Genomic DNA, 22,450 nt, shown 5'->3' with positions numbered 1-22,450 from the left:
AGTTTATTCAAAATTCTAACAATGTTTTCAAGGTAATAGTTTCCTCATGACCTTATTTTACTCAAAGAATAAAATATTTTCAAGTTAATTTTTAATCATTTAGTATGACTTAATACCTTCCTCTTTATTTTGAATTATTCTCTTAGAATGTTAAACCTGCTTGCTTATACCTTATTTATGCTGTTCATTTGACAATTCTTTCTTATGGATGGTATGTAGGGAATTCAAACAAGTCCAAGAGTTCCCTGGTGATCTAGTGGTTTGGATTCAGTGCTTTAACTACTGTAGACCAAGTTCAGTCCCTCGTACAGGAACTGAGATCTTGCATGCCATGTGGCATGGCCATTAACTTATTTATTTATTAAGCTTGAATAATATGAAAGTATAGGTATCATGAAAGATACATGAACTCTTCCTAAGCTTTAAAATATATATTTAAATAGATAAAACATTTCTCTTACTTTTCTACATAATGGGGGAATAGTCAGAAATTATATTTTATAAAGTAACAATCTTGCCAAAAAAATATAGTATTTATAGTAAATCTCAAACCATAATATGAAAAAACTCATTTTTTAGTAAAGAGAAAGTATAACTCATATTAAAATGATGTTTCTACTTTATTATCTACTGATTTTATTGATTTTTTTTTTTCATTTTGCTTTTTTTTTTTTATCCTGAACAGAGATTTGAAATTGGATAACTTATTGCTAGATACAGAGGGCTTTGTGAAAATTGCTGATTTTGGTCTTTGCAAAGAAGGTAATTGGATATTTTAAAGTGCCTTTTCTAATAAATTACTATTGCTTTGTGCTTTGGAAGTTTTCAGGTTTGTCTATGGAAAGCAAAATGTATTTTTTAATTTATTAAAAATTAAACTTTATGCTTTATTGAGATATTACAGATTGTTCATATAACCTAATCTGTAACAATTATTAAGAATTTATTCTGTGAACATGAATAAGATTAGGTTTTCAGAAATCACAGTATGGAAAATAAGAGTCTCTTTGTAAGGTTAATAATTTTGTCACTACTCTAAGAAAGCATTGGTTAATCACCAGAGTTTTTGCTTTGCTGTTATTGTGTAGAGTAAATTTCAATTACATATGCCTAAAAACCTCTCCTGCCTCTTAAAACTTTTAACATTTTAAATAGGAAAAAAATGCATATGCCTCAAGAATCTTTTCTGTATATATATGTGTGTGTGTGTACACAGAAGTAAATAAATATCTAAACTGGGAAAATTTGAATCATATGTAGCATAAGAAAGTGTAAAAAGCATGGGCTTAGGCACCACCCTTGAATCCTGACTCTGCCACTTATTTGCTCTGTGTCTTTGGACAAGTTACTTCTAACCTCATGGAGTCTGTTTTCTCAGCTATAAAATAAATGTAATTCTTCTTGTTTAGGAGCATTATGGCAACTAGAGATAGTGCCACGGTTTGTGGCACTGTGCCTAATATAGTAAATAGGTACATTTAATACATTGTATTGTAGGAAACATTGTCTCCCTCTCTACCCTGGTACTTCTTGTTTCTAATTCAGCTTTCTTTCCACCATATGCTGTAGTGCTTGGCACATCTTAAGTATTCAGTGAGTATTTAATTAATAAATAGTTGGATAAATGAATGAATGAATTTTGTAAAGCTTTGTCCATTATTTACCCACTGACCTCCTAATTATTGAATCCAGTGAGTTTTTTTCTTTTATTGGATCTCTCTGTATTGGACATGTATCGGATACTGTTGACTGAAATGGTCTTGTTCCTTGGAGTCTGGCCTTAGCCCATTGCTATTCTTGGGTAGTTTTTAGCTAGCAATTATATACTAATGATTCCCAAATCTATCATTTCCTTTCCAAACATATATAGTCAGCTATTTACTAGACAGTTTTACTGGAACAGTCAGTCAGTAGGTACCTGAATCACTATCTAAACAGAGATAGTTTCTTGTCCTCAGCCTCATTGGCAGTTGATGGTGCCATAATCCTGTCAGTCTCCCAGTCTGAAAACGTGAAATTGTTCCGGACGGTCTCTTCTTCATTACTTTCCACATCCAGTTAATCACCAAATTGTATTGACATCTACCTCCTTAATGTTTGTTTTTTTTTAAACAATATTTAAGTTTTTCATCTCCCCTCTATTTCCAATCATCATCTTGTTTTAACAGAGCTACTTTAATAGCCTCTTAACTTTTCTGTCTCTATTATTTTTCTTCCTCAAATCTCAACTTGCCATATAATTGCTAAAATACAAAAGAGGCCCATATAAATTGAAAGCTGAGCATGGTACGTCCCTACTGAAAACCTTCAGTGGCAAAGACGTGATACATATTGCCTCACCTGATCTTCCTGCCTCCTTCTCCAGCCAGATCTCTCGCAGCTTGCTTCTTGGGACCTTCTGTCCCAGCAAAACCAAACTGCTTACAGTCTTTGTCTCTGCCCCACTGTCACTTACCTCAACTCTGTTTGCTAACTAACATCTGCTCATCCTTTATGCTTCCCAAGTATCACTTCGCATATAAGTTACCTGAACTCATCTCCTCCTATCCCAAGTACCAAGTCAGCTTCCTAAGATGATGTGATCATCATAAGATGAATGAGCTTTTAACACTTTAGAATACGTTCAGACATTTTCTTCAATAAGTAGAATTTTATTTGACTAATTTATTACTATATTTTGAGGAACATATTTGGGCTTCCCTTGTAGCTCAGTCGGTAAAGAATCTGCTTGCAACGCAGGAGACCTGGGTTCGATTCCTGCGTCAGGAAGATACCCTGGAGACGGAAATGGCATCCCACTCTAGTATTCTTGCCTGGAGGGTCCCATGGACAGAAGAGCCTGGCAGGCTACAGTCCACGGGGCCGCAAGAACCAGACACGATTTAGCGACTAAATATGAAGAATGTATTTAGAAAACCAGTTAGCTAAAATGTTAATACTGTGTCTCTATATAATATGATACACTCATTCAGCTCTTAATTATTCAAGGCTTTGCTTGGGTAGTTTTCAGACTATACTTATGCTATTTTTATAATAAAGCAAGTAAGCATATTTTAAAATTTTAATTGACAGGGTAGAAATTAAAGTTTAGAATACGTTTTTTTTTCTTTTTAACTTCTTAGCGGCACTTATAAAGTAATGACAAGAAAGAAAAAATAAGTAGTAAAATGAAACATGGAAATTTTATTTATTTTTATCCATTAATTAAATGATAGAGTTGCAGTTTACTCCATATTAATTCTTAGCATTTTCTTTAAAATCTTTTTCATGGGCTACCCTGGTGGTCCAGTGATCAGGACTCTGAGCTCTCAGTACAGAGGATCTGGATTTGATTCCGGATCAGGGAACTAGAGCCCACGTTCCACAGCTTAAAGATCCTGCATGCTGCAACTAAAGATTCTGTGTGCTGCAGCTAGGATCTGGTGAAGTAAAAAAAAAAATAAAAAAAATAAAAAAAGAATCTTTGATGTATTTTGAGTTTGATCACCATGCACAAATGTACACCTTTAATTTTGCTTCCTAATGATATCTTCTGACTCTTACACTAGATTTTTTCTTTGCTAACAAATATTTCCATTTTATCTTTTTCAGGAATGGGATATGGAGACAGAACAAGCACATTTTGTGGCACTCCTGAATTTCTTGCCCCAGAAGTTTTAACAGAAACATCCTATACAAGGGCTGTAGATTGGTGGGGCCTTGGTGTCCTTATATATGAAATGCTTGTTGGTGAAGTAAGTAGTATAAGATAGATAAAAGGGAAAGATGATTGAGAGAACAAAGCATGTCATTTATAAAACCACTTAATATGTTTCCTGCATAAATAGAACTTAAGCTTTATAATTAATTACATGTATTAGTAATGCTTATGATCCTATATTACCTTCACTGTCTTTGTTAGGTTTTTGTATTTGTGGAATGTATACCAGTGTTTTGAAAATAGTTTATTTTAGTGTTGCTATGGGCTTCCCAGGTGGCGCTAGTGGTAAAGAACCTGCCTGCTTGTGCAGGTAGACATAAGAAATCAGGTTCAATCCCTGGATCGGGAAGATCCTCTGGAAGAGGGCAAGGTAACCTACTCCAGTATTCTTGCCTGGAGAATTCCATGGACAAAGGAGCCTGATGGGCTCCAGTCCATGGGGTCACAGAGCGTAGGATGCAACTGAAGTGATCTAGCACACTTGCATGGTTATATTTTATGATTTTTAAACACAGTCATACATAACTGATCTTTGCATAGGAAATAGAAAGCACAAAGACTGATAAGAGGAATGTACTCTGTATCTATAAAGAAAAATCAGCTATACATTGGTCAGAAATAAATGTTATCTTCAGAAGCAATATGGCAGAATTGAAAAGATTAACATTTTTTTCCTACTATTTTCTTTATATTAATTTAAAATAAATTTCTGGGGATAACTTAGTTTTACACAGAAATTGTTACCACTTAGAAAACAGTGAATTATAGCTAATTAATAAAACAGTAAGAAGAGATTAATCTATTTTGTCATAAATTGTTGAAAATTATTAATTAGGGTAGAATTAAGAAAGAGTAAATATTTAGACAAGTAATTGAAAACTACTTAGATGGGCTTGATGGTCTTGAGATGAAAGAAAAATTTTCGTAGGGAATTGGTTCCTTGTTCTACAGTTTTTCCAATGCTAGTGACCAACCTTGTACATTCTAGGCATGAAAAAACTAGTAGCTGAATGAATGAATAGCTAAATTTTTTTTTAATAAACCAAAAATAATACTTTACTGGGAAAATCAGGTCAGACATACTAGGCACAGAATATATTCTAAAGAAAAAGAAAACAAAATTCTGAGTATACAACATTTGCACTTGACCATCAACTATATCTCATTGATACGGAAGTGGATGGATAGAATAAATCTGTATTAGTCAGACTTCTTGCTGCTGCTGGTGCTGCTAAGTCACTTCAGTCATGTCTGACTCTGTGTGACCCCATAGACGGCAGCCCATCAGGCTCGCCCATCCCTGGGATTCTCCAGGCAAGAACACTGGAGTGGGTTGCCATTTCCTTCTCCAATGCGTGAAAGTGAAAAGTCAGTCGTGTCCAACTCTTCGTGACCCCTTGGGCTGCAGCCTACCAGGCTCCTCTGAACATGGGATTTTCCAGGCAAGAGTACTGGAGTGGGTTGCCATTGCCTTCTCCAGGCTAAATTGTTGAATGTCAGAAATTTCTAGTTTTGCTCTGTGATTGTCATTTAGTGGCACTTATCCCAAACAAGTAAATAAATGATTTTAGTTCATCCACTGACAGTGCCCTTTGATATGTAAATTGGAATGGAAACTTGGAAAAGATTGAAAAGAAATAGTGAATTAAAATATGTGCTGGTAGTGTTCTATGTGCTTTATAAGTATTAGTTTACTTAACTTTTCATCAGCCTTTAATGAGCTCAATAGTAGTCTTATGTTTATTTCCAGCTGCATAATTAGAGACACAAAGAAGTTAGTAACTTTGAAGTTTTACAGCTCTCATATAGTGGAGCTTGGATTTTAATTTAATCTCTAAACCATTGTACTTTGCTGCCTCCAAGATAGGGTATCCACACAAATTTATTTCACCTCTCTTTAGAAAAGAGAAAATCATACAGTGCTTTAAGACAGAAAGATATATTTTTCACCTTATTTGCAGTTTTCTTTACTTTATACAAGTGCCAGAAGTACCATAATAGTTGTTTCTATAAGCTCTGATATACTTAAACATTTCTTTTAAGTAACATTTTTGTTGCTTTTTTTTTTAATTTAGTGTTCAATTATGTATGAGATTTGTTACCAAAAATTAGATGCTTGCTTAAAATTTACTCTTCATATTGGAGATGACATGCAAAAAATGAGAGTCTATTATCAAATACTATAGAATTAAGAGCCAATTAATTTTACTCCCCTCCATTCTAAAGTATCTGGGAGATTTGGTAGTGAACAGTGAGGAAGTTCCTGTTTCATATTGTTTAAAGGAACTTCTCATTGGTTAAGCTCTTATAGGAGATAAAAGACAGTGAATCTGGCTATTTCTTCACAGTTGCCTTTTGCAATTTAATTTCTTTTTAGCACCTCCATAAAAGGAGAATTGGGAAAAGAAACTTAAAACTCACTGGTACATATATTTTGTAATTTTATAGCACTGGCGAAATCTTATCATTACCTTTTCAATTTGTATGAGTTGTGAGGACTTGAATCAACCCTAGGAATAAGCTAACATCAGGTCCCCTTTCTGTGTGCAAAGAGTGAAGGTATCAGAGAAGTTTAAAATAACCTTAGATACTGGACTTAGATCCTTGACATCTGAACAGACTATTGAATTCTTTTAATATGTGCTTAAAATAGATTTGTTAACCTTCCATTGTTAGTACTGTTAGCTTATAATCGATTTGCAGAAAAAAAAAACTAACAGCTTAACAAGTATGTAAATATATTTTCACTATTCAAAGACCTGTGGAGTGAGTTTTCAAATACAAAATTGACTTATCAGATAGGAGTCAAAATTGCTTCGTATTACCATATGAAATTCTCATTGAAAATCCTTGTGAAATAGGATTTTCCCCTGACTTACTGTCTCAATCCCTGAAATTATATTGTCCCATATAACAGGTATTCAGTGTATGTATTTTGAGTGAATAAATGAACAAGCCTGATTTTGATACAACAAGCCTGAGTTTTATCAGGCCAAAACTGAAATTTTGATAACTGGAAAGTTTGAAATTTTCTTAGATACAAACAATAATATTAGCAGTTCAGCTTTAGTATATTGGGTTCTGAAATGATTTTCATAGGTTCCTCAGGTCAGAGATCCCTCTCTTGTTGATACTGCTTTCTGCTTGGCTCTTGTTCTTTAACAACCAACAGGAAGTAAGCAGCCAAATCTAAGGTGTCTGAAATTCTGAGGTAATAAGTCATATTTCATAGCCATATTTTCAGTGTAGTTGAGAGTTTATCCCCATGTACATCAAATTGTTATACTGAATGTTTATTTAACTGCTTTTTTTATTACTCAGCATAATTACTGTCACTATGAGCAGCCATCTTAACATTCTTCTGCTGAACTGCCTCAAGATCTGTTGTGTATAGAGCATTAAGTATGCCTGGAAATAATGTGTTTTTTGGCTCCTTTCAGTTTAATTTTGTTTACACTTGCTTCTTAGTACAATCAAATTGTCTCTAATTGTGTTTTACCATTATTAATTTGCTATTGACTGTGGAATTCAGAGCACATCCATGTCGGATACATCTCCGCAAACTGTGCTTCCCTCTGTAGTAACACTTTACCTTATGCATTTCCTTCTGTCTTTCCACAAGGTTTCAATAAGCGTATATAGTGTGTCCTCTGGATAATAGAGACGTATCTATTGTGTGTCTGTTGTAGCTTCTTGAGGTCCTTATTTGTTTTGGTGGAAGGTTTTTGTTTGATTTTGTTTTTCCTTTTTCTTTTTCTTAGTTTCCTCACTACATTGTTCTTTGTTGTGTTTCAGAACTTTGAATAGATAAGATTTTACTGTATTGAAACTCATTTTGACTAACTCAGAGATATTTCTTCTAGTCTCCCTTTCCTGGTGATGATGAAGAGGAGGTCTTTGACAGTATTGTAAATGATGAAGTAAGGTATCCAAGGTTCTTATCTACAGAAGCCATTTCAATAATGAGAAGGGTAAGAATTTTGTTGTAACATATATGTTTTATTTATAAAATAAGTACAATACTCAAATACTTTGGCCACCTGATGCAAAGAACTGGCTCATTGGAAAAGACCCTAATGCTGGGAAAGATTGAAGGCAGGAGGAGAAGGGGACAACAGAGGATAAGAGGTTGGATGGCATCACCAACTCAATGGACATGAGTTTGAGCAAGTTCAGAGAGTTGGTAATAGACAGCGAAGCCTGGTGGTAATGGACAGGAAAGTCCACGGGGTTCCAAAGAGTCAGACATGACTGAGCGACTGAACTGACTGATACTAAGAATATGTCCCAGTAGCATTTTAGAAAATTGTTTTTCAGTCATAGATGTTCGTGGTTTAGACAAACACATACCAGAAGAAACTCTAAAAGGTTGCAAGTTACGAGAATCCTTCTCAGTGAATCTCTGGTTTTATTTTTACTTTCTTCCTTTGTATTGTGTTAGTTATTAAGAAGAAATCCTGAACGCCGCCTTGGAGCTGGTGAGAAAGATGCAGAGGATGTGAAAAAACACCCATTTTTCCGAGTAAGTGTGAAAGTTGACAAATTTTCTGATACTCTAGCAGTTAGAAGTAGAAAACTAAACTGGTCATTTTATATTTTGTAATCCAGCTAATTGATTGGAGCGCTCTGATGGACAAAAAAGTTAAGCCACCATTTGTACCTACAATTAGAGGACGGGAAGATGTTAGTAATTTTGATGATGAATTTACCTCAGAAGCACCTATTCTGACTCCACCTCGAGAACCAAGGATACTTTCAGAAGAGGAGCAAGAAATGTTCAGAGATTTTGACTACATTGCTGATTGGTGTTAAGTTCCTACACACTGTGAAACCAAGCAGACTGACTCACAAGAAGACCTCTTAAAAATAGCAGCCCTTCATTTGCTCTCTGTGCCAACAAAAGCTTCTGAGTTTTTTTAAACATATGAAGATGTGTTTAAAAGTACTATTCTAATATCTTCTTGAAAAGTGGCTTTTCAGTGTATTTTAAACAAAATTCTGAACACTGGAAACTGTTTCATGGAGTTTAAGCTGAATGAACATTGGCCATGAAAATCTATCACAAATGAATACTTTTGGATCAATAGTCTTATTTTTTAAAATCAGAGGGAAAAAAAAAACACTCTTCTACAGTCCCTAGCTTTGCCGTATGCCTGCCTTAAATGGAAGGAAAGTTAATTAGTTAATTTTCCTTAGGTGTGTTTTACAAAAACAGGAAAAGAGGGCTTAGGATGTTATTACTATTCACACGTAGTATGATTCTGTTTGAATAAGGCAAATGCTTTTATTTTTTTAAAGAAATTACTGTAATATCCAAAAAAAATGTAGTAATAGTTTGTGCACATTTTGGGGCTTTTAAAAAATGAAATGAATTGATGTCTTGTATTATACTTTTACTATATTTATTAGAAAATTTTTATTGCCTTATCTTTACCAACCATGTAACAGAGCCTCATAGCTTTCCAACTGAGCTACTTGCCAAACGATCTTATTAAATCAATCATGCTGAAACAAACAGGAACAACTAAACATCTGCATTTACTTAGAATTTTAAGAATGAGGACTTAATGATCATCCTGAACCAAGATACTGTTTTTACCTGTATGCATTCCCAAAGTCTAGATGCTTAGTACATTCAGTTGTGCTTTCTTCCAGAATCAGTGAACCGATGGCTCCTTTTTTTGATACGCATTGTACATTTATCAACCTAGTTCATCTTGTTCTTGTGTCTACTGTAGAAGGGAACTATATCTTTGTTAAAACATATGGATTATCCTTGTATACATGCTGTGAACATGTATATGTGCAAGTTGTAATGTATTCTATGTTGTAGGTTTATTATTTAATTTCACCACTTCATCACTTTTGTACAGTGGCCAAGCAGACAGCTCAGACTCCAGCATTTACATTAAGTGCATTTGTACATTTTAGGCCACTGGATCCAGATTTTATATTGGCAGTTACTGAGGGCAGAAGCAATATATTATAACAGAATGTATAAATATTTTTGATAAAACAGTCTATATTTTATAAAAATTATTATAACACTAAAGCTGTACCTCAAAAGTCTCAAAAATAATTTGATCAAATACTTTGTACAAGGATCCATTTGTGGCTTTTTAATGCCCTTATAGGAAAGTCTTTCTGCAAGCCATGACTTTTCTACTTACCTGGAGTTTTGGGTTTTTTTGTTTTGTTTTGTTTCAATTATTTTCCCTCCTGGCCCATGACTTTATTGTTTTTCCTTAGTTCAATAATAACATCTTTGATTCTGTGCTTAGCATGTTAGGGTTGTCATACCTCAGGAATAGCAAGTTGTTAACTAACCAATAATGAGTTAACCATTTAATCACTATTGTCTTACGTCTTAAAAAATGCTGAAGTTTAAATCCTATGAGAAAATGAAATCCTGTTGATTTGTAGAGGTTTTTTGAGCTTAAAACATATATGAATATTCCACCTTGCCAGGGTATGTTGGCATGTTTTTGCTATACTCTGAGAACAGTTAAAATTGTTCAGAGATAATTTCTATTTCCTTATAAATTGATTATAAACCATGATCCCTTGGGGGAAAATCTTATAGGAAAAGGGAGCAATATGTTGTTTTAAAATTATTTTAAAATGCCAGTTCACTTCCTTGGTAAAGGACAATAGAGGATCTTAGCTAAACTGTCTGCTTTTAATTTAAACAGTGTTAATACAACATTAAAAAAACACTAAATACTTTTGAGGTACAGTCTGCTCACCTTTTCTGGTTCTCAAATATGCATAGAAAGCAATGTCTAAAATAGGTTTTTAGCATTAAAAACTGACATAGCATTTTGTAACTACACAGTGTACAGAATTTTTTTTTAATTAAAGTCAATCACTAAAAAAATTAGAGGGCAGGGTATATTCACACAATTAAGCTGAAGAAAGCACTAATTTTTTTCTGTAGTTTTAAAAATATATATATTTTAGTCAGATTTAAATTTTTTAAACTCTAATAGAGTGTAAATATATTTTGTTATTACTGTATGTGTAAGTGACTGCTCAAGCACTTTGTAAGGAAATTAGGATATTTTAGAATGGTACACTATGCATTCAAATGAAATGTGCCTTTATGATGTCATTTTAAGAAAAAGTGTTTTGCAGTCATAAATTACCACAAATGCACAAATTAAAGTTTAAATAGATTGTAATTTGTAACTTTGTTTTTAAGTATTATTTCCTTTTGGAAACTTACTATTGGTCAAAATATGTATTCGCTTTACTATATTCAAGATCTTGAAGACAAGTTAGCTTTAGTTAATCTTCTTGCAGGTACTTTTAGTCCTGGGGAAGGGCAAAATCATTAAGAATCAAACTGAATTTTCTACTGCACTGGTAATACTGGGAAAATTTTGCATTTTTTTTCCTGTAAGTTTAGTAGCATCTTTCATTCAGTGGTTACTTATGCAGTGCCTTCTGTGTGCTAGACACTAAGGATAGAAAAGTTCAAAAAAGAAAGCACCAAAGTCTTCATAATGAAGAATGGTATACATTAATGCTAAAATGCATTATATGTACTTTTGTTTGAGATTAATTTATTTAATTTTAGGACATGACTTTTTGAAAATAGGTAAACAACAGATTACTAGCCATTTCATAGTCATCTTATTAAAAATTATGAATGGAATATTTTAGAAATGTAAAAAAGATCCATGCTATCTCTGTGACACAAATTAAGGTCATAATGTAAACCACCATTATATGTTGACTAAGTGAAAGCTGCATTATAGATTGAAGTCTAACAGAAGTTTTACAAGTGCTGCTAATCTTTCCAAAGCACTGAGGGGTGAGTATGAGAAACCCAAATGAACAAATGCCAACCCATGGATCGTATTTTCAATTCAGAATTCTTATTTACCTTCTAGCTATTTTTTGATATCTAGTGTTTCTCTGATATAAGCTTCATATGTATATACAAATATAACTATGTGTATTTATAAACATGTATATAAATATATACATATATAAATAGAGGTAAGTTTTTAAAGTATCTTTTAAGTGTCAAAAATCTTGCATGATTTCTACTTCTAGTATCATGACTAAGTAGAAGCTCTCAGACATCCAAAAGGACACATATTTTGAGTCATTGCTAGTCTCATTAAAGATAAAAGTGGTCTCTGGCAATTCCTCACTCCAAAATAGTCAAACAAACTTTTGAGCATGAATCTGGACACATTAGGGCTTCAGCATCTAAGAGTTAGGGAGTATCCAAGCACAAGAGTGAGAATACTCAGAGATGGGGAGATTAGTCCAGAGAAGTTGGAAGTTGGAGAGGATAAGAGCCAGGACGGAGGGTAGCTGACTTTGGAAATGCAGGCATCGAGAAGAAATAGAGTTGCCAAGGATGGATTTCTGGAGCACCACTGTTATGGGGATAACAAACTTTGGAATTGCAATAGAACTTACATTCTGTGCTAAAATTCTCTAGAGGAGCTCAAGTTCTATTTTACGTATCACTGTCTGTCTACTAGTAGAATCAAATATTTTCTGAATGAAAACTTCTCTGGGATGGAAATATATAGGATTTTCACAAATTAAAATCAAGCAGTACACTATCACAGATCACCAAATAGATGAGTGACAGAAAGTTATCATGAATGAAGCCAATAAAAAAAGCAAATACAGACATCCCCTTCAAAAGATTACAAATATTAGGATCCTTAGATGCAGAATATAACTATATAAAAATGTTATATGCGTAAAATTTACCAGCATAAATACGTAAAATGATATTTGAAAGAAATTAATTTTTAAAATATATATATATATAATTTACCAAGTTTGAAACTCAGTGGAAGCGTTACAGCAGATGAGAAAGGTGAAAAAAGAACTTAGTAAGTCAAATAAAGCAATGAGAAAATGAAAAATATGAAAGGAGTTTTAAGAGGTATGGAAGATGGAAGGGAGACTCAATCAGAAGAAATGGAAGAGAGGCAGTATGTAAAGAGATAATGGCTGCGAATTTCCCTGAGATGAAAAATATTTAAGAAGTACCATATTCTCCATGCAGAAACATAAATTTATACATAGAATCATTGTTGTGAAGCTGCAAACCACAAAGACAACGTCTTGAAAATATGCAGGGGGAAAGGCCTAATAGTAGAAGGGCTTCCCTGATGGCTCAGACAGTAAAGAATCTGCCTGCAGTGACAGGAGACCCGGCTTCCATCCCTGGGTCAGGAAGATCCTCTGGAGAAGGAAATGGCTGCCCACTCCAGTACTCTTGCCTGGACAATTCCATCATTGTAGTGAAACTGCAGACCGCAAAGACAACATTTTGAAAGTACCAGGGAGAAAGGACTAATTATCTATGAAGGAAAGACAAAGAGTTAACTTTTCAATAGCAACAATAGAAGGAGTGGAATATTATTTTCAGAGCACTGAAAAATGAAATGTCAACCTGGAATTGTGTAGAAAGTAAAATTATTTTTTTAAGAATCAGAGCAATTATAAATATGTTTTAAAAGAGGGTTTGGATCGAGAGTCATACTCAAAAGGAAGTGCTTCAAGAAGAAAGAAAATGATCCCAAAATGATGATCTAAGATACAAAAAAAGGCTTGTAAGCAAATAAAATGGTAAACAAGGAAATCTAAATAAACCAAGTCCACACATAGAAGCCTTTTTTTCCCCTAGGTTAAGTCAGCAGAAACCTGGATAGCAAATGTAAGAAAATGGAGAGAAGATCAGAGCTAAAGTATTCTGTTGTGTTGTTGGGGTGTCAAGGTATTGATTAACTTTAGTTAAATGTATAATCATCAAATGTCAAGGATATTCACTGAAAGAATATAGTATATATAAATTCCAAATCAAAGATAAGATGGTGGAAGTCTAAATGTATAGCAGTGTAAACAGAGAAAGCTGACTGACTAGTTAAAAGCAAAGTAAAAAAGGAAATTGACTTTCTAATGTTTACAGAAAGCTCAATCTAAAATATACATACATAGAGAAGTTGAATGTAAAAGTAGGAGGAAATATATATAATGCAAAAACTAGTCAAACTGAAGCTGTGCTGGCTTTACGTAAGATCGAACAAACTGATTTTTGATGCATCTTGAAAAAAAGACGTTTTTGTCACCAAGACTGGAGTGTTTCCACACAATGATAAAAGATTAAATTCACCAAAAAGGTACAGTAATTCAAAGCACATATGTATCTAATAAAGTAGTCTCTAAATACAAACTTTAAGAGCTACTTAAAAATAACAGATATTCATTAGGGTGGAAGAGTTCAACTCACATTCTTGGACAACAGACTTTTTAATTAGCAAAGATATTAAATGTTGAAAACAATAAGCTTGGTCCAATGGACATACATAGATTTTTGCATCCAACAATTAAGAGAATCTACATTCTTTTCAAATACATTTACATTTACAAAATGGAGCATTTACAAAAATTGCAGAAAATTATAAAATTATACCAATTATATTTTCTAACTAGTTAGAACAAAAAGATTAAATATATATAAATTTTATCTCATAAATAATGATATAAAAATACTAAAAAATATTACCAAATCAGATTCAGTGATATATACAAAACACACTTTATTCCATTAGCAAATTAAGGATGACTTGGTATTAGGAAATCTGTAATTGTCATTTACCATAGTAACAGGTTATAGAAGAAAAGGTAATAGATTTAGAAACAGCTGATCACATTCATGCTTTAATAGGGCTTGGCAGAGTTGGTTAAACTGATAAGTGATATATATAGTAAGACAAAAAACACAAGTAACAAAACTCAGTGGCATCATCCCATATGAGGAAACATTCTCTTTAAAACTAGGGAATAGGGCTAGGATGCCTGGCATTACTACTTTTCAACATTGAACTCTGCTACTCTCAATAATATAAGCATTCAGTGGAGGATGTAAAATGGTTATTATTTGCCGGTGATATGATTATCAACCTAGAAAACTCAAAGACTACAATTAGCTAACAATCATAATTGATCTAAGATTCTGGTTATAAGATGAAGATACAGAAAGCCGGTGACATGTCTTTGGATCATTATCAAGTACTTAGAATACAAAATATTTTTAAAAACCAATAGCAACGTTACAATAGCAACGAAATTTAAGTTACCTAAAAATAAATTTAACAAAAGATGTGCAAAATTAGTTGTTCTTGTTTTTTTTTTAATTCTTCATTGGAAGACATTAAAGAAGACCTAAGTAAATGTAAAAATATCTCATCTTACCATGTGCTGTCAAGTTTTCCTCAAATTGCTCTGTAGGTTTAATGCAACTCCCGTCAGAGTTTCAACATTTTTTTTGGTAGAACTTTACAGGTTCATTCTAAAATTTACATGGGGCTTCCCTGGTAGCTCAGCTCTTAAAGAATCTGCCTGCAATGCAGGAGACCCCGGTTTGAATCCTGGATTGGGAAGATGCCCTGGAGAAGGGAAAGGCTACCCACTTCAATATTCTGGCCTGGAGAATTCCATGAACTACATAGTCCATGGAAATTTATATAGAATAAAAAGTCAATAATAGTAAAGAATAGTTTAAAAAATTTCTGAAGAACAAAAGGAGAAGGAATTTACCCTACCACATATGAAGAATTTAAAAAGTGTAGCGATTATTTGTAGAATTGGTACATATTACAAATTAAACAATAAGGCCAAGGAACAGACCCACACATATATATGAAACTTGATATACAAAAGAAGCAACCTGGGGACTTCCCTGGTGGCACAGTAGATAAGAATCCGCCTGCCAGTGCAGGGGACACAGGTTCAGTCCCTGGTCTAGGAAGATCCCAGAGAAAACCAAGCCTGTGCACTGCAACAGGAGTAGCCACCACAGCCTGCACACCACAGCTAGAGCGCCCCTACCCACCACGGCCAAGGAGCCCGCAGAGCAACGAAGACAAAACCAACCAATCAACATCTTTAAAAAGAGCAATGTGACAATTCAGTGGAGAAAAGTAATGTTCCATAGATCGAGCCAGGAAAATTGCTTATCCATATGGAAAGGGTTTAAAAAGAAACTGAATTTCTGTGTTACACCATCCTAAAATTTCAAATGAATTACAGAAATGTTGAAAGTAAGACATGAATCAGTGTCTTTTTACTAAACATAGAAGAAAGCACTAAAATGTAAGGAAAATTCATAATTCAACCATAGTAAAATTCGAAAGTACTGTTTATGAGAAGACATAAAGTAAAAAGGCAAGTCACAAACTGGAAGATTGTTTCCATCATGTAACAGAATGATAGCTAATATACATTAAAAGTTCCTAAAATTCAATAAGGAAGACAGTGACAAAGTTCAAAAGATTATGAACAGATATTTCACATGAACAGGATATGTGTGCAATCTCAACTGTTCTTGGAAACTATAAAATCAAGACCATACTGAGATAAAATTGTGTGCTGTGCTCAGTTGCTCAGTCATTTCCAACTCTTGTGACCCTGTGGACTGTCGCCCACCAGACTTCTCTGTCCGTGGGATTATGCAGGCAAGAGTACTGGAGTTGCCATTTCCTTCTCCAGAAGATCTTCCCAACTCAGGAGCTGAACCCACATCTCCTGTGGCTCCTGCGTTGGCAGGCAGATTCTTTACCACTGAGCAATTGCACACATTCAAGTGGCAAACATTTTACGTTCAGCTCATATCAAGTGGTAGAGATGGAGTGGTACAGTGAAATCTTGCTTAAATTGTTGTGAGTAGTATAATGAAATAGCCTCCCTGGGAACACAATTTGGTATTATCTTGTAAAGTTGAACATTTACATACTTTGGTACCCAGCAATTCCACTTGAGTACTATAGCCTTCCCAAGTGGAGCGAGTGGTAAAGAATCTGCCTGTCAATGCAGGAGATGTAAGACACATGGGTTCGATCCCTGTGTTGGGAAGATGCCCTGGAGTAGGAAATGGCTACCCTCTCTGGTATTCTTTCCTGGAGAAATTCCATAGACAGAGGAGCCTGGTTGGCTCCAGTCAGTGGGATTGCAAAGAGTTGGACATGACTGAGCGCTCAGTGCACTGTACTGTAAGGAAACTCTTACACACACACAGCACTGTTCCCAGCACTATGTGTAAGCAAAACTGGAAACAGCCCAAATAGTTATCAATGGAAGAAAATGGTTTAATGAACTATAGTTAAACCATGAAATACAGAGCAATGATGATCAACTGCCCCTATAGTGAACAGTACAAAAGAGCAAAATATGTGAAAGAACCTAATAAAGATTATGTACAGTGTCATATAAGTTTTTAAAAGTTAAAAATTAAGCCAAACCAAACATGAATGTGATTAAAAAAAAAAAAACGTTGCTTTTCTTTTCTTTTTTAAGCAAGTAATTGAACAAAAATAAAGATAGGAGTATCTGATGAAATGAAAGAATATGATAGGGGTGGAATACACATGATGATGCGAAGAGCTGACTCATTGGAAAAGACCCAGATGCTGGGAAAGATTGAAGACAAAAGGAAAAGGGCAGCAGAGAATGAGAGAGTTGGGTAGCATCACTGACTCTTCAGCCGCTCAGTCATGTCTGACTGCGACCCCATGGACTGCAGCACACCAGGCTTCCCTGTCCATCACCAACTCCCGGAGCTTGCTCAAACTCTTGTCCATCGAATCGGTGATGCCATCCAACCGTCTTATGCTCTGTCGATATTTGAGCAAACTCTGGGAGATTGTGAAGGACAGGGACGCCTGGCCTGCTGCAGTCCATGGGGTCGCAAAGAGTCAGATATCACTTAGCAACCAAACAACAATAATACTGATAGGTAGAAGTGTAGATCTTCAGTTTGGATGGTGATTTGATCAGTTCAATAATAATAAATTATATACTCACCATCTTGAATCCTCACTTTTCTCCCTTTCTACCTTACATTGCCATCTCCATCATAACTGTTTAACGTATATCCTCAGCCCCCTGCTCCTCTCTTGCTTCTTAACCCTGTTAAACCCATCCAAATCTGTATTAAATCTGTTTCTGCATCTAAACAACCATGCTAACTTGTCTCACTACCATGAAGTTAGCCAATACTAAATTTTCTTAGTCTGGTGATTCTCAAACTTTAAAGTGTATTAGAATCTCAGAATCATTAGATGAACTTGTACAGGAGCCTTATCAATCAGATTGTTTTTTTTTTTTTTTTTTTGATATTGGTTTGTATGAGTTCTTTGTATATTTTGGATACTAACTCCTCTGATACATGGTTTGCAAACACTTTCTCCCATTCCATAGGCTGCCTTTTCATTTTGTTAATTTTCTCTTGCTTTGGAGTAGCTTTTTAGTTAATGTAGTCCCATTTACTTATTTAGCTTTTGTAGCTTGTGCTTTTGGTATTGTATCTAAAAAAATCATTGCTTAGTGTCCAGAAACTTTTTTCCTATGTTTTCATGGAGTCTTATGGTATTAGATCTGAGGTTTACATCTTTATTTTGTCTTGAATTAGTTTTTGTGCATGGCATCTGACGGATCCAGCTTCATTTTTTTGCACATGGTTGTCCAGTTTTCCTGGCACCCTTTATTGAAGGGGCTATCTTTTCCCCATTGAGTGTACTTGGATCTCTTGTCAAACACTAATTGATTATAAATGTGGTGGGGGCATATTTCTGGACTCTATACTGTGCTATGTCTGCTTTTATGCCAGTACCGTGCTGTTTTAATTAGCTATGTAGTATAGTTTAAGATGAGCAAGTGTGAATGAATGCCTTTGGTTTTGTTCTTCTTTCTCAAGATTACTTTGGTCATTCAAGTTTCCTTTTGTGGCTCCAAACAAATTTTTAGGATTATTTTTTTCTATTTCTGTGGAAAATATCATTGGAATTGTGATGGAGACTGCACTGAATCTATAGATAACTTTGAATAATACAGATGTTGTGTATAGAAACACAACTGATTTTTATATGTTGATTTTACATCCTGTAACTTTACTGAATTTGTTGATTAATTCTAGTTTTTTTTTGTTTCAGTCTTTAGGGTTTTCTTTATATAATAACAAGTAATCTGCAAATAATGACAATTTTACTCCCTTCTTTCCAATTTGGATGCTTTTCATTTCTTGCTCAACATTTTTCTCACTCTATTTTGATTTCTTGCTGACTTTGCTGTAGCTTTATTTGCTTATACATTGGAGCCAGAAATACTGTCTTTATGTCAAAGCAATCAGTTTGTCCTCCAGCATCAAAACACATTGCCATTATTAAGTTGAGCATACGTTTAAGTGCTGGGCTTGCATCTAGGAACTGTGTAGTATACCCCACCCAAAAGTACATGTGTGTGTGTGTGTCTGTGTGTAAACATCTGTGTCTCAAGTTTTGAAGTATTAGGATTACTTAGCACAAATACCTGTGAAAGGCATGTAAAATTGAGACCAGCTGAGAGACAATTCACCTGGCTCCCTTATGTTCATTCTGAAAAATAGATTTATTAAGATATGGAGTAAGAGACAAACTGGTAGCAAAATTTACTTTTCTTTCTCTCTTGTATGGGTGTACATGCCAAGTAGGTATTTGTATAAATGAAATATGTGCTTGATGTTGCCAAGGAAATACAATTATGTAATTTGTAAAACACCCCTCCTCCCTTCAAATAATCAGCACTGTGTATCTCCTAGCCATGAACACACATAAACAGAAAGAAATCTAAGCTATCAAGATCACCATCTTGGCACTGGGCTTTCCAGGGCAGTTTAAGTGTTCCCATTTTCACTGACCTTTCAGATCTTGCCTTTTAACCCCACCCACTTTCTATTCATTTCTACTTTATTCACTTGCTTGTCATCCTAATCAGATCTCTGACCTGAAACCATTGCCTGCTTGTGACCTTGGTGTTACCACTTTCCCCTGTTTTTAGAAGCACAATAGTAATATTTTAAAATTTCAGTATTCTACCATATATGATCACATTTAATCCCCAAGCCTATCCCTGTGAAGTAAGTTGCCCCAGCTCACACGGCTGCTAAGTGGCAGAGCCAGAACCTTGACCCCTTCTTTGCCCAGTTGTTTTTTTTTTTTTTTTTCTGTTATGCTACAAACCTTTTAAGTTGGTTTTAAATTAGACCAGTCGATAGTCAACTCCCTCTGAAAGTAAGATGAAGACAGAATAAAATTAAACCCCCCCCTTCCCTTCCCCCAGGAATACTAACTACATCAGTGGTATTACATACTTCTTATTGCATTACATCAGGAGAAATGTAATATCACATTTTTCCACTAAGTTTGATCACTTGTTTAAGTGGATGAGCATGAGATCTCTCTCTGTGAAGATATATTTTTCCTTTATAACTAACAGACAATCTGAGGCAATACATTTTTTTCCTAACAACCTGCCTCCCAGTACTTAACTGAATAACTTACTACGTTGCGAGTTGCAGAATAATTTTCCAGTGCTAGTATTTCATCTACATGCAATAACTGCCATTCCTGTTAAGCTTTCCCTTCATCCTCCTAACCTCACTTTAAAAAAAAAAAATTGAGTATTGTGTGGGTTTTTAAAAATCATTGTATTATAATCCATTGCTATTACTATTTTTTTTTTCTTGGATGCTTCAGTTGTCCCCAGATTTGAACCCATTGGTGTTTGAGTACCTCCTTGCTGTCTTGTGCTGTGAGATGTTCCCGTCCCACTTTATGCATTCCCTGCAAAACCTGGAATTAGCCCTTTTTATGAGAAAGAATATTTAGAAACTTAAAATCTGCTGTTGTGAAGTCATGATATCTAGATCCTTTCAGTTGATATAGAAATAAACCTTTTTCAAAGTTATGAGTTTATGCTGATTTAAATGGGTTATTGCAGGATTCTTTATTAACTTTTCTTCATTTCATATTTTTATGTCTCTTCTGCCATTATAGACCCTCATTTTTAAGTCTGTGATTCAGTTTCATACTAGAAAGCATTATTTTTCACTTGTTTTAGAAAAACTTGTTCAGTTTACCTAAAGTGATCACTATATTTGAAAAGTAACAGGAGGGACTTCCCTGGAGATCCAGTGGTTAAGACTCATTGCTTTCACTGCAGAAGGCACAGGTTTGATCCTTGGTCAGGGAACTAAGATCCCACATGCCACGCCACATGGCCAAAAAAAAAAAATGATATGAAAGCTTAAAAGCTTCATGTCACTACCTTCAATGCCTCAATGGGAAATAGGCAAACACATCAATGGTCCTGAAAAAATCCAGTTTTTAGGTAATTGTTGTTAAAGTTCCTAATTTCTATTTTCTTTTTTACTATTTATACAAAGTCATCACACTCACAAGTTTATTTCTCCTAGTGTACAGATTCATATTTTAGATTCTTGGTGGAATCCAGTATTTTTGATATTGACAGCATTGTGCTGAATTATAGTATTTGCTTCTTCATGCTTTTTGTATTTTAGTGAGCTGTTTTTGAGTTGCTGGTTTACTTTGTGAATAATATAAAAAAATAATGAAAATGTGAACTAACCAAGACTAAACAATATGCAAATGAAAATACCTTATTGCCTTATCTGACTGGCACAGTCTGTGTAGTATGCATGCAATATTTAAGAATGTAATTATTAACAAGAGTTAGGTTTCTATGGAAATAGTAACTACTTTTATCTTTCACAAATTTGAAATTGTGTGAAAAGACCTTAATCCCAGTAATTTTATCTTTGGCCCCCAAACTGCCTATAAACCACTTAGTAGACTTCCAGGGATTTCCAGCATCTAAACACTGTAAAAAAAAAAAAAAGTCATAGCTTTTTGGAATCCACCATTCTGGGCCCATCAAACCCCAGGCTTTTCTGATAAAGTAAATAAATTGCAATTTGATTTCTAAAGAACCCCTGATGCCTCCTTGGTACCTGCTTTTTCTTTACACACTGATACTACTGCTTCACTATTCCTTCAAGTTGTGTTATAGTCTAGTTAGAATAGGTAAGAAATAAATGCCAAAATGGCATTTTAAATGTCATTTGAGGCCAATGCTCCAAATTGGAGACCTTTGAAACGAGGCCTATGAAGAAAAAAGGAGTCTAAATTAAAGTGTGCATTAACTGTTTGAACTGGAAATTACTTCTAGTTAATAAAACTATATAAATTAAAAACAATGCATGTATATGTATTTCTTTATTCTGTGTTGTGTCTTTTCCATGTCGAGATGTCCAAGCCTAGAATTCAGGAAGAGGCCTGGGCTGGAGAGGTTTACAGTGGGAACGAGGGGCGATCTTTCAAGAAGTTTGGCTGTGAAGAGCAAGAAAGTGCCAAGGAGCAAAGAGTTTAGGACCCAGAAGAGACTGCAATGTGTTCACATGTTGATGGGAGGGTGCAAGCCAGCCAAACTGCTGTCATCCCCACAGGATCCAGGCAGTAGGAGGCCACCTGGTTTGATTCATGGTGATCATTTTCGGTCTTCCCAGAGATAAGCCTAAACCCAGTGAAGTCAGTGTTAATCATTTTCCAGATTCTGCTAAGGGAAAAACAATCTCTGACCACTCACTCTGAATATAGAATTAATCAAGTTCTCACTTGCGTCCCCACCGTAATCTGCAAAATACTCTCCATGCTGTATTGCATTTATTTGTGTACATGTCTCTTCTCGGTAAGTTGTTTTATTCAGCTTAGATGCCAAGTGCACAACTGTTGCTGAGGCATGTGGCATTCAATAAAGAGTAATAGCCTTTTATTAAGTTAACATTCATTTTTTAAAAATCAGGCCTTTTGTGTTACCCTACGAAATCCTCACAACCCTGTGAAAAACGCTAAGTATCTGCAGTTTCTAAGTAAGAAACCT

At 34.7% G+C, this 22,450-nt stretch overlaps 1 protein-coding gene across 1 annotated transcript in view; it reads left to right on the top strand.

Annotated features, from left to right (window-relative positions):
- PKN2 (protein kinase N2) overlaps window positions 1-21,463 on the top strand; it is a 161,728-nt gene extending 140,265 nt beyond the window's left edge. Inside the window, exons 18-22 of the mRNA XM_040232372.1 lie at window positions 686-762; window positions 3,592-3,734; window positions 7,564-7,671; window positions 8,142-8,222; window positions 8,309-21,463. Coding sequence (XP_040088306.1) covers window positions 686-762; window positions 3,592-3,734; window positions 7,564-7,671; window positions 8,142-8,222; window positions 8,309-8,512 — 613 coding nt within the window. The 3' untranslated portion in view covers window positions 8,513-21,463. The remainder of the gene's footprint in view (window positions 1-685; window positions 763-3,591; window positions 3,735-7,563; window positions 7,672-8,141; window positions 8,223-8,308) is intronic.
- Window positions 21,464-22,450: the final 987 nt, after the last annotated feature.

The sequence above is a fragment of the Oryx dammah genome, unplaced genomic scaffold (genome assembly GCF_014754425.2).
Source record: "Oryx dammah isolate SB20612 unplaced genomic scaffold, SCBI_Odam_1.1 HiC_scaffold_28, whole genome shotgun sequence".
Classification (NCBI taxonomy): domain Eukaryota; kingdom Metazoa; phylum Chordata; class Mammalia; order Artiodactyla; family Bovidae; genus Oryx; species Oryx dammah.
Note: the sequence above shows the minus strand (reverse complement) of the source record. Positions and strands in the feature narration are given on the sequence as shown.